The following is a 12866-nucleotide window of genomic DNA, read 5'->3' as shown; positions in this document are numbered from 1 at the left end:
ACTGTTCTAGTTCCTAAGCTACAATGAAAGCTGTTATCCTAAAGCTGACTGTTCTAGTTCCTAAGCTACAATGAAAGCTGTTATCCTAAAGTCAGAGGCTTTGAAAATCTCAATGCCCTTTTGCCAATGCTACCTAACTTTTGTAGAGTCAAAAAATATACTCAAACCAAATCTGTTGCATTTCTTTACAATAACAATGACATATCAGAAAGGGAAAGTAAACAAAACATCGCTTTTAAAATCTCGTCAAAAAAATAAAATAAAATACTCAGGAATAAACCTGACCAAGGAGGTGAAAGACTTATATGCTGAGAACTATAAAACATTGATAAAGGAAACTGAAGATGATCAAAGAAATGGAAAGATATCCCATGCTCTTGGATGGGAAGAATTCATATAGTTAAAATGGCCATACTACCCAAAGCAATCTACAGTTTTAATGAGATCCCTATCAAATTACCCATGACATTTTTCACAGAACGAGAACAAATAATCCTAAAATTTATATGGAACCATAAAAGACACAGAATTGCCAAAGCAATCCTGAGGAAAAAGAACAAAGCTGGAGGCAAAGTCCCAGACTTCAGACAATATTACTAAGCTACAGTAATCAAAACAGCATGGTACTGGCACAAAAACAGACACATGGATCAATGGAACAGAATAGAGAGCCCAGAAATAAACCCATACAACTATGGTCAATTAATCTTTGAAAAAGGAAGCAAGAATATACAATGGAGAAAAGACAGTCTCCTCAACAAGTGGCATTGGGAAAGTTGGACAGCCGCATGCAAATCAATGAAGTTAGAACACATCCTCACACCATACACAAAAATAAACTCAAAATAGCTTGAATACTTAAATGTAAGACATGATACCATAAAACTCCTAGAAGAGAACATAGGCAAAACATTCTCTGACATAAATGGTACCAATGTTTTCTTAGGTCAGTCTCCCAAGGCACTAGAAATAAAAGCAAAAATAAACAAATGGGACCTAGTCAAAACTTATAAGCTTTAGCACAGCAAAGGAAACCATTACCAAAACAAATAGACAACCTACAGACTGGGAGAAGATATTTGCAAATAATTCGACCTACAAGGGCTTAATTTCCAAAATATACAAACATCTCATACAACTCAATAACAAATAAAAAGTAACCAAACCAAAAAATGGGCAGAACATCTAAAGAGACATTTCTCCAAAGAAGACATACGGATGGCCAAAAGGCACATGAAAAGATGCTCAACATCACTAATCATTAGAGAAATGCAAATCAAAACTACAATGAGGTATCACCTCACACCAGTCAGAATGGCCATCATCATCAAAAAGTCTACAAATAGGGGACTCACCTGCCAGTCCAGTGGTTAAGAATCTGCACTTCCAATGCAGGGGAAACGGGTTTGCGCCCTGGTTGGGAACTAAGATCCGACATGCCACACGCTGTGGCCAAAAAAAAAAAAAAAGTCTACAAATAATAAATGCTGGAGAGGGTGTGGAGAAAAGGGAACCCTCCTACACTGTTGGTGGGAATGTAAATTGGTACAGCCACTATGGAGAACAGTATGGAGGTTCCTTAAAAAACTAAAAACAGAGTTACCACATGATCCGGCAATCCCACTCCTGGACACAGATCTGGAGAAAACTCTAATTTGAAAAGATACATGCACCCCAATGTTCATAGCAGCACTATTCACAATAGCCAAGACATGGAAGCAACCTAAATGTCCATCAACATGTGAATGGATAAAGATGTGGTATATATACACAGTGGAATACTACTCAGACATAAAAAAGAATGAAATAATGCCATTTGCAGCAACATGGATGGACCTAGAAATTATCATACTAAGTGAAGTAAGTCAGAAAGAGAAAGACAAATACTAATATGATACCACTTATATGTGGAATCTAAAATATGACATAGGGCTTCCCTGGTGGCGCAGTGGTTGAGAGTCCGCCTGCCAATGCAGGTGACAGGGGTTCGTGCCCCGGTCCGGGAAGATCCCACATGCCGCGGAGCGGCTAGGCCCATGAGCCATGGCCGCTGAGCCTGCGCGTACGGAGCCTGTGCTCCGCGACGGGAGAGGCCACAACAGTGAGAAGCCCGTGTAATGCAAAAAAAATAAAAATAAAAAAAATAAAATAAAATATGACATAAATGAAGTTATTTACAAAACAGAAACAGACTCACAGACATAGAGAACAGTCTTGTGGTTACCAAAGAGGAAAAGCCAGGGGGTGGTGGTGGGGAATAAATTAGGAGTTTGAGATTAGCAGATATAAACTACTATACATAAAACAGATAAACAACAAGGACCTGCTGTATAGCACAGGGAACTATATTCAGTGTCTTGTAACAAGCCATAATGGAAAAGAATATGAAAAAATATATATATGTGTATGTATGTATAGCTGAGTTGAATCACCTTGCTGTACACCAGAAACTAACATTGTAAATCAACTATACTTCCATTAAAAAAATATGTATGTATATACTCAAACCAACAACATTATATGAAGGTCATCACTGCAAAAGAAATCAGCAAAAACTATGACTATGTTCTCTGACTTTAGAAAACTATGCTAGTTGCTGGAGTCTTCCAGTAGCATTTAAATAATACAATGTAGACCTGTGCTAAAAGTACAATGAAGTGAGAAATACTGATTAAGTAGACAAACAAATAAAACACCATATTAAATTTCACATTATCTTGAGGCTTTTAGGAAAGTTATTTTTAATTGAAAATATACTTTAACCAAAAAAACTGTCATACAACTGACCATGCAAATAATGAACTCCATACTGCCTGTATAAGAGGTTCAAGGGAAAAGACGGTAACAATATTTTAGCTGCCAGTACTGTCAGTCTCAAGATACTAAAGGCCCAGTGCATCCCAGGAAGAGAAATTTGGCAAAAAAGTTTATCCCCTTTTTATCTCCACATGTAGTTAAATATCCCCAAAATAATGAAGACTCATTTCAAGTAATTACTCTGCTTACGAGTTTTATTTACACAGTAATTGTTAATAGTGTTTTTTAATAAATTCCTTGTATTTACATTTTATATACACATTTATATTTGAAAGGTAAAGAAACTGTACAATAATAAAAATGAGAAAAAGACATACAGTAACTTAGGTCCAACTCTGGAGACAAATACACAAAAGTAAGATTAAGTTTAGGCAGGTAGTATAACCTCAATGAGATTACTGCCAGGGGTTACATTCCCTCTATCAGAGCCACCAATACCAAGGAAGTAGTTACCAGAGTTAAAATGTCATTCTAAAACCTATTAAGACCCTGGGTACTCCCTCAATATTTTATTACACTACTAGTTTTCACTAAGCAAGCTCCTAGGAGAGGAGTTAACTTCTGAGGGTTCCATTAGTGGTCCCTAGGCTAGAATGACCCATGGGGTAAAAATACATAGGTACCGTCTGGTCCCATACTCCTAAAGAGGCAGGCGCTACACTAACAAGGTTCTCAGGCTTGTTAGTTTGAAGACTATATACCACTAACAGAAATAGTGTGCTTAAGTGTTGTTTCAAACCAAATTGCAACATAAAAGCACACTATAAATCTAATTATTAACCAAATACCATTTTACATAGATATCACTCATGATATTCAAGTGATTTATTTTAGGTTTAAGAATTAAACATATTATAATAAATTTAATGTCAATTTATCAATAATTAATCATTCCTCTATCCTAATATCAAAGTTACTCATTAGAAAAAAAATTAATTTTACCTTTTACTCTTATTTCCTTTGATTAGAAAATTATACACAGTGTTTTACAAGTCATGGACTTGGCTACATATTAAGATTTCCAATTTCAAACTGGAATTAACAGATTTTTCTCCAGTGAAAGAATTTTAACTAACAAATTTAAAGTCTTGCCAAGTAGCATTCTAATTAAGAACTCTCAAAATTCATTACTTTTTACTCTTACCAGTGAAAAACCTCATTTATATTTATGGACTTACTCCCCACAAAAAGCCTTCAGTCCATTAAAGTGCAAAGAAATTTCCTTCTACCAGTTAGCTTTCTTAAATTACTAGATGAACAATTTCTTAGACTAGAAACAGAGAGGCTAAAATGCTCTGAGTGATAGGAATTCCTTGAGGGAATGAAACAATTTCCTTTCAAAAACAAATAGACATGATACTGTGGAAAAACACCTACACAAATGCTAAACAATCTCCTACCAATATTTCCAGTTCCCAGATAACCTAAATTTGCCCCAACCTGTTAGTGAAGATAACTTCAGTGACGTAAATAATTTACAATCAACGTTGCTTATTCTTGGTCTATAATATCTTCAAAAGTGTGGTACTGGACATAATATCTGTACTAAGGTGTTTATTTCAAATAGTATTTTGGAAGTTAAAGTAGTATTTAACAATCCCGTTCTGACCTCCAAAGTGCTAATTGTTATGCTTCTCCTTTATGTTAATTGTTAAAAAAGAAAAGATGTAAAAATTTGAACTATCTCCAAAGCTGTTAAAAAAATTTATTGCATTAAACTGTTCACTCAAAATTACGGAGTATGAACTAGCCATTTAAACTTTTTTCTTTGTAAAATGGCTCTCCCTATAAAATACTTTTTTATTAATACTGTCAATAGGTACTCATTTACTTCAGCCATGGAATTCAAAATCAGCAGTTTTCCAAGTCTTGATTCTTTTAGCTTTCTTCAATATTTTCTTCCATGCTTTTTACATAGGAAACAAAATACTTTTATCAAACACATTTTTTAAAATATTGCAATTAGTCTGTTAATTTTGAAGATTAGCTTTTCAGAGCTGGACTATTATTCTTGTCTCCTTCTTTAATATCCTTCATCACAGATGCAAAAACCTGGAAATTATATAAAGTAAACATTAATCCTCAAAAAAACTACCATGCGGATTAAAGAGATTTTAAAAACTATAGTTTATTAACATGAAAAAGCTTTAGTATACATAACTCTGTCCCCTGAAAGACTGCCATTCTCAAATCCTCGTTTGTTTCAACCCAATTTTATGATATATCGTTAGATTCCAGTTTTCATCACTTGCCAAATATTATAAAATTACTGTTAGGTAACAAAACATCCTCTGGACCAATATTCTTATATTTTCATTTTCATAAGCAATAAAACTTGAGAGCTTATAATGCCTACTGGCTATCATTCATGGAGCAAGTGTTAACACTATTTTTTATGTCATTTAACTTTCGACTGCCAATATATTTGCTTCCCTAACAAGACTAAGCATCTAAAAAGTCAGGATCATACATTATATTCTTTTTATTGCAAACCCTTAGTACACATCAGGTATTTAAAACAATTGTTGTCTATCTGAAATACCAAGGTAATTATACAATTGCCCTGGCAAATACATGACTATTGTAGGCTGTACTTCACTAAACTCATAAAATATTACTGGACTTACATAAAAATAAAGCCATAAGTCTGGAGAGGTGAAAGCAGAGCAATTCGTTTTTTTTTTTTTCAAAGTCAAAAATTATTTTTGTAAGTTTTTAAAAAATTTAAGCACTAACATTTGAGAAATACATGACTTTTTTTTTTAACAAGAAATAAACTGTTTTTATACATCTATTACAAGTAGGAAAATGTCACTCTACCTGAGTCCATTTTTTGGTACTATTCTGCATCTGAATGGCTGCAATACAGGTGAACAGCTTTTCTGATGTGATATCTTCTGGCAATTTAGTTAGAAACTGTGCTATATGAATAAAGTCCATCTGTAGGAGAATATCTTCATATAATCGGAGGATTCCTAATCCAGTCCTAAATAAAAATTCCTCCCCATCTCTGCAAAACACATCCCAGACTCGACAGGCCAGATCAAGTGGTAGTGATTTGCTATATAGTGTGAAGATCCTAAAATTAGGGGGAAAGAGTCATTGGAATTTTTCATTTATTTATTCATTCACTCATTAAGTATCTCTATATAAAAAGAACAGTGCTTAATTAGGGTGAAAAAGGCAAATAAGATATGGCTCCTTTGCTCAAAAAACGTGCGTAGTTGGAAATGAAGTAATAAATAACAAAAGTATGTGAATTTACAACCTTACGTCGAGATATGGCTTAATACAAACTAGAGTGGCAGAATAACCTCATGGTCAAGGGTATGGGCTCTGAAATCAGAATATCTGAGTTTGAATCTTAGATTTGCAACTTATTGAGTAAGATACTCATCCTTGCTGTGCCTCAGTTTCCTCATTAGTAAACAAAATAAAATTACCTAACTCTCAGAATTGTTTTGAAAATTAAAGGAGTTAATAAATGTAAAGTATTTGGAATAGTGCCAGGCACATAAGACATGCTCAATAAAAGTTACTTCTTACTATTGTATGAGGAAACCAAGTACCATCTTTTAGTAACCTAAATATAAAACCATAAAGTCTGACTTTCCTCTTTTCTCTTTTCACAAACATCCACTGTTTTGTTTTCCCTTCCCTTCACTTTACTTACTACTTCTTTTGGAGCATGTATACCCTCCAATAGAACCACCAAAATGGTTTTTCACATCCTTTCTGATAATGTTTGATCATGTAAGTCTTTATCCAGTGGTACTCTGGGGTAGCACTCTGGTTGAGGAAGTAGGGAGAGTAGGTGCTAGAGAACTTCTCTTTATGTTGCCTTGGCAAAGAAGGTACACATTTTTACACAGACTGTGTTTATCTGAGGTACTGCTGATGAAACGTGCGTGAACAAGGGAACTAAAGGCTCTCCCACTAAAAAGTGAAAAAAATTCCCTTTAGCAACTGCCACTCATTTATTCCTCTTTTTTTTGCACCACTGATCCTGGGATTTGTATGTTATAAGCTCAACAGAGGCAGTGAAACAAAAATCTGTGTCTGCTTCTTAAGTTATAAACACATATTTAATTGCATAACAAAAAACACACTCTTGGTAGTACAGAGAATACTAATTCACTGTTCAAAATGAGAAAGGGTACCAGTAGTGCCTAGGGAGTTTCTAGTATACAGTACTCACTCAGTATTAATTCCATCCTGCTCCCTTTATCAATTGTGATCCTGCTTTGCCTCATGTTCACAGTCCTTAAGAGGGACAGTTGAGGAGTTTTTCCCCCCCTTCTTTACAGATTTACAGATTTGATCTTGTTCCCTTGGGTCCCATATTATAAAACCCTCTCCCCATGATCTTGGGTCCTACTCAAAGGAATTCTAATGTTCCTAATGGGAATGGAAAAGAATACACTGAAAAATAACTTAGTTTTTTTTTAAAGCCTAAATAAAAGAAACCTCAAACAACTGGAAAGATACTTGATCAATGCCATTATTAATTTATTTTTCTATACTAAAACAATATCATTTATATGAAACCCACTGATGTTTAATGATTAGGATTTAAGGTTTAAATATTTCACATGTACTCCTAACAGTCTATCTTACAATCAACTGCTCCATCTCTTGGGCAAAGTTCACCCCCCTCTCTATAATCGATTTTACAGCTCACCAGAGTCCTAGGCAAAATTTCCAAGTTAAAACAGAAGAGCTAGAATTGTAAAGTTGAAAAAAGACATTAGCACCTAAATAAGGCATCATTACTCGGTCAGAAAGCTGAATAAGGCCTTGGAAAAAAACAAAGCCCTCGATAAAGAAACACTATCATAACTATCATAAGCCCTTGGTGTTAAGAATATTAAAGGAACAGCAACTAACTCTTTCTGAGAGCTTACTATGTACCAGGCATTGAATGAGATAATCCATGAAATACACTCTCACTACAACTCAAGATATAGATATTATTATTCCCATTTTATAGTTAGGAAACTGAAACACAACTGAGGGATTCTGATTTCAACCCAGAGTCCAGCTCTTAATCAAATGCCTCCCCACAAAAATGTGAGAGTTTCTCTACATGTAAGCGAAGAGCTTTTTATATGTATGATCCTGTGCATGAAATTTACTCTAGGCAAAAAGTTATACTGTTTCCTTTTAATAATTATATTTTGCATATGTTATGACTTACCAGTCTATCAAGTATATGTCTGGTGTAAGACTGTAAGATTTGAAATGAAGAAACAGTTTGGAGAGATTTTCTTCAAAAAATACTTCAAACGTTGCAAAATATCTCAACATCTAAAGATAGAAATTTCAACAAAATTATTTGAGTATACTCTAGAAATAGAGAAAATAAACCCTTAATCGTAATAGAAAATCTTGCTGAACACCTCTGAGTCTTTTCATCAAGCATTCATAAAACTATAATAATTCAATGAAAAGCTTATTTTAGATCAGATTATCTTAGTCTTCTAATTACTGTTTTTCACTCTAAAAGGGCATTCAGACTATAGAAACTGACAGTCAAAGAAAAACACAATTCTTTCCAAATGTCCATACCATGCTGTGATCCACACGAAAAAAGGCTAACTGGCATGGCTTATTCAGGAGATTTGCAAATGCAATGAAGGCATCTGCCTCTTCCAAGTTGAGAATGAGAACTGCTGCTATGAAGGACATCCCTTGGACCTTCAAAGGGAAAAGAAATTAATCAAAATGTGCTTACAGTAATAATTCTATACAGTTTATTGTATTCCTGAAAAATTACAAAGTGACATTACAAAGTAGAATTAACCAAGTTTTAAAATTTCTTTTTATTTTCCAACAAAGGTAAATATAGAGAACCACTAAAAATTACGAAATCTCCCTAATTTTACTTTTCTTTCTTGCTCATGTGGTTTAAAAAGTATTAGGGAAAATTTTGGAAAAAAGAAAAAAGTATAAGCTTTTACTTGCTACAAAAGTCTATCTCAGTATTCTACCTAGTTTTCATTTTCTCTCAGTCTGAAGTATTTCAGAGTATAAACTCACAAAATTTAATGAAAATTAGGTGACTGTCTTCATTGTTATAACACATCTGTCTGAGGTAGAAAGTGAAGAACTAGGAACAAAAGAGATCTATGAGAAGTGCCGCTGAAATTCCAAGGGGTTAGGATAGTGAGGCTGGATTCCCGGAAGAGCAGCTGGAAAAATGAGGAAAAACCATTCTAAGATGGAAAAGACACGTCAGCAGAGACATATAGGGCCAGCACAGTTGGAACAAACCATTTATAATGGGATTAATGGGAAAAATTAGAAAAAGTAGGATGCATTTACAAATTATGAAAGGTCTTCAGTAAAAGACTAAGCTATACAGGTGTTTGCTTGTGAGTTATGAGCAGCTATTGCACATTTTTTAGCAGATAAGTAATTGGGAACTGCTGTTGTAAAAGTATTCATTCTTTCATTAAAAAAACAGTTTACAGAGCACTTCTGGTAGAGATTTGTATGACAGACTTACACAGAGAGACCAGGAGAACAAATAAAAGAGCAACAGGGCTTCCCTGGTGGCGCAGTGGTTGTGAGTCCGCCTGCCGATGCAGGGGACACGGGTTCGTGCCCCGGTCTGGGAAGATCCCACATGCCGCGGAGCGGCGGGGCCCGTGGGCCATGGCCGCTGAGCCTGCGCGTCCGGAGCCTGTGCTCCGCAACGGGAGAGGCCACAACAGTGAGAGGCCCGCGTACCGCAAAAAAAAAAAAAAAAAAAAAAAAAAAAAGGCAACAGATTGGTGTCCTTGGTTATTTTAAATATAACTGGAATGTGAACCGTTACCAAATTTTTACAAGATATACTGAAGAAATTCCACAGATAAAACTTCTGTGTGATTTACTTATAGATTAAGTATGTATTATTCATTAATGCAGTTAAAAACCTATTTTATCAAACCACATCATGAAATATGTATTCCAATATAGTTTATACTACTCTTATCACGTATTATAAAACAAGTCTGATTTGACTGACTGGCTTGCCAGTTAGGCTTGCCATCACCAGTTAGGTTCTAAGGTGCTCATTTTATATAAATCCAATGAGCCAATAAATCGTGTATTCTGTAGAGTATTAATGAAGAACTTGTTCGTATATTTTTCTTTAAATGGATGATGACATATAAACTCATTATAGTGTTAAAATTCTACTGGCTACACTTTTTAAAAGAAGTATGAGTTTTATTTTAAAATATCAATATTTAACAAGTGCTAAAAATTAAATCCTTTACAATTAAACTTATAATGAAAAAATTTAAATGAACGTCAACTTAAAAATGTGAAGGGGTTACATAATGTTTTTACAGTTCTATTACAGAACACATGAGCAAGAGGGATTCTTTGTTCAAATTTTACTTCCTTCATAAGGACATATCCTTTAATACTACAACCTGGCCCATACCCAAACCTTCACTTCCCCTCAACCCATGCCATACTTTTTCCATAGCACTTATCACCTTTTAATATAACATATGATTTACTTATTTGTTGTTATTTATTGTCTGTCTCCTCCTTCTTAATTATAAGGATCAAAAAGGAAAGAATCTTTCTTTTGTTCACTGAAGTAAACAAAATGCCTAGAACAAAGCCTGGCATATAGCAATAAGCACATAATAAATATTTGTTAAGTGGATCAACAAACAAATATACAAATGAACATGCAACAAAATAGGGTAAATTGTACCACACAGCCACCCTATTGTGAGATCTCTAAAATTCTTCTATTTTAAGACAAAGGCAAGAAGATGAAGGTTTAATGATTTCTAGTTAAACATGACAAATTGAACATACAGTTTTCTTTGTTCCCTCCCAAATCCAACTAAAATAACAGTAAATAAGAAGATAAGTATTAACTTAGGAAGATGAAAAAACGGAAAATAATATAAACAGTAAATAAAAGATGTCAACAACATTTTAGAAAATTTTAATTTAACTAAATGGAGAATGTTGAAACTAAAATATGTGCAGAGGAGGAAGCCAATAAGCAGCAAGCCAATTCAGCCACAAAATCTGGAAAGCTCAGGAAGTGAAGTTATCAGGTTCCTCTAAAATTGAAAGGTAGGGCTAAAACTAGGATTGGCTGAAAATCTGTGAAAGGAGCAAATCCCCTCCTCTATCCTGTATGGACAGGTATCCATCTACCATTCCCTCAACCCAGCAGAACATAAGAGGTTTATCTCTGAAGGGACAGTCAGGAAAATGAGAGTTAGGGAGAAGGGGAGAAGGCACCACAGCAGGAACAATAAATAAAAGTTTACAAATTGAATGGTAAAATCCCCAGCTGCTCTCTGAGAAAGCTGGCTATCAGTCTCATAAGCCTCTGGCAGGAGACGGGAAGATTCTTCTCTGGGTAAGTTAATATGACCAAGAAAAAAAACCCATAAAGATACAGACATTTGGGAGCTAATACAACATAAGATATTATGAGATAAGAGAGATAAAATGTTTATATTCAAAAAACAGACTGAGGGCTTCCCTGGTGGTACAGTGGTTGAGAGTCCACCTGCCAATGCAGGGGACACAGGTTCGTGCCCCGGTCCAGGAAGATCCCATATGCCGCGGAGCGGCTGGGCCCGTGAGCCATGGCCGCTGAGCCTGCGCGTCCGGAGCCTGTGCTGCGCAACAGGAGAGGCCACAGCGGTGAGAGGCCCGCGTACCGCAAAAAAAAAAACACACAAAACAAACAAACTGAAACAAATACTTACATAACCAACATCAGGTCTGTAACATGTATATGCCCCTAATATACTATGTAAGACATCATGATATGGGCCACCCTTAGAGGAGAGAAAAATGAAATGTCAAGCTATACAAATAATTGTCTCTAAGTTAATTCTCAAAAAACATGTTAATAAACTTTACATTTCCTAAATGACTAGTTTTAGTCAGTATACTTTATCACTCTGCAAAGATGTTTTTCTAAAGTATGAATAAAAAATATTTAATTATGGAAAACCAAAAAAGCCAAATAAACTCACTTGATGGATGGATACAAGCTATGTAGTTTGTGTGCAATTTTAAAGATGTCTAAATTTGGTACAATAAAATTATAATGAAAATAGATTCTTTCATTTGCTATAATACAGTTACAGCAAGAGAAAACCATCAAGCTACATGAAATTAAGTTTATTAATAATTTTAATCTTAATGGTAAAATTTTTAATCTCATTTTATCAATATAAAGATAGAAGAATTCCATGAATAGACTTGAGTCATACAGACATATAAAATGTAATCATTTCACTCCTCATAAAATATAAACAACTTCATAACAGCCTCTGCACAAAAAATAAACTGTTTCTTCCTATTTTGACAGTATTATAATTATGAAAAATTTTAAAGTTTTGGAACAAACTTCTTTATATTTTAACAATTTACTAGGCAAAAGTGTTAAAATTTAAATATTTTACAGAATAGAAAGTAAAACAAAGAAATTCACTTCAGTGAAAACTCATCAAGTACCTCTATGTGCTATGCTAACTGCAATGCATTCAATCAGTGGAATAAAATAACAGAAATGCCTTTACTATTTTCCTACTAGTTTTACATTTTTTATATAAAGGTCTACAATTTTTAAAGTTTTGCCTTTTAAAAAATAATAGCTATGCATTTACAGAATTTGTTCCCTTGGATTAAAAAAAAATAGTTGTTACAAGCTGGTTAGAAACCCTTACCTTCTGAAAGATGTAGAGAGATGGAAATGTACGGGATATGTCCAACTTAATTAATTCCAGACTGGCCTCCCGATCAGCAACAGATACACCTGCATTTGCCAGTAAGATAAAATTGAAATGATTACTTGACTATACCAAGTTCAATCTTACCAACACAGAATGATCACATAGCATATATGTTACTTAAGGAAAGTTAAAAGCTGAATAATTAAGAAATTTAAAGAAATGCCATATAGCTTTTGCTGGAACTTAGAGCCTCTAATATGAAGAAAGTATCTACACATTTATCAGAAAGTTTTATGGTGAAAGATTTCTGCTTCTAGGTTTCATAGAAGGTAGGGG

General features: G+C 34.4%; 1 protein-coding gene across 4 annotated transcripts in view; it reads right to left on the bottom strand.

The window, feature by feature from the left end:
• Positions 1-2986: 2986 nt before the first annotated feature.
• The window catches only part of TBC1D12 (TBC1 domain family member 12), a 120084-nt gene continuing 110204 nt past the window's right edge, over positions 2987-12866 (bottom strand). For 3 of the 4 annotated variants that reach the window (XM_007127230.3, XM_055080896.1, XM_024121553.3), the window contains 6 exons: positions 12525-12613; positions 11556-11627; positions 8386-8514; positions 8015-8124; positions 5638-5896; positions 3015-4869 (listed from right to left, as the gene is read on the bottom strand). In XM_007127230.3, coding sequence (XP_007127292.1) covers positions 4801-4869; positions 5638-5896; positions 8015-8124; positions 8386-8514; positions 11556-11627; positions 12525-12613 — 728 coding nt within the window. In that variant the 3' untranslated portion in view covers positions 3015-4800. Of the gene's footprint in view, positions 4870-5637; positions 5897-8014; positions 8125-8385; positions 8515-11555; positions 11628-12524; positions 12614-12866 lie in introns of all 4 variants that reach the window. The other variant, XM_024121551.1, reaches the window with a different exon arrangement.

The sequence above is a fragment of the Physeter macrocephalus genome, chromosome 20, assembly GCF_002837175.3.
Source record: "Physeter macrocephalus isolate SW-GA chromosome 20, ASM283717v5, whole genome shotgun sequence".
In the NCBI taxonomy this organism is placed as follows: domain Eukaryota; kingdom Metazoa; phylum Chordata; class Mammalia; order Artiodactyla; family Physeteridae; genus Physeter; species Physeter macrocephalus.
Note: the sequence above shows the minus strand (reverse complement) of the source record. Positions and strands in the feature narration are given on the sequence as shown.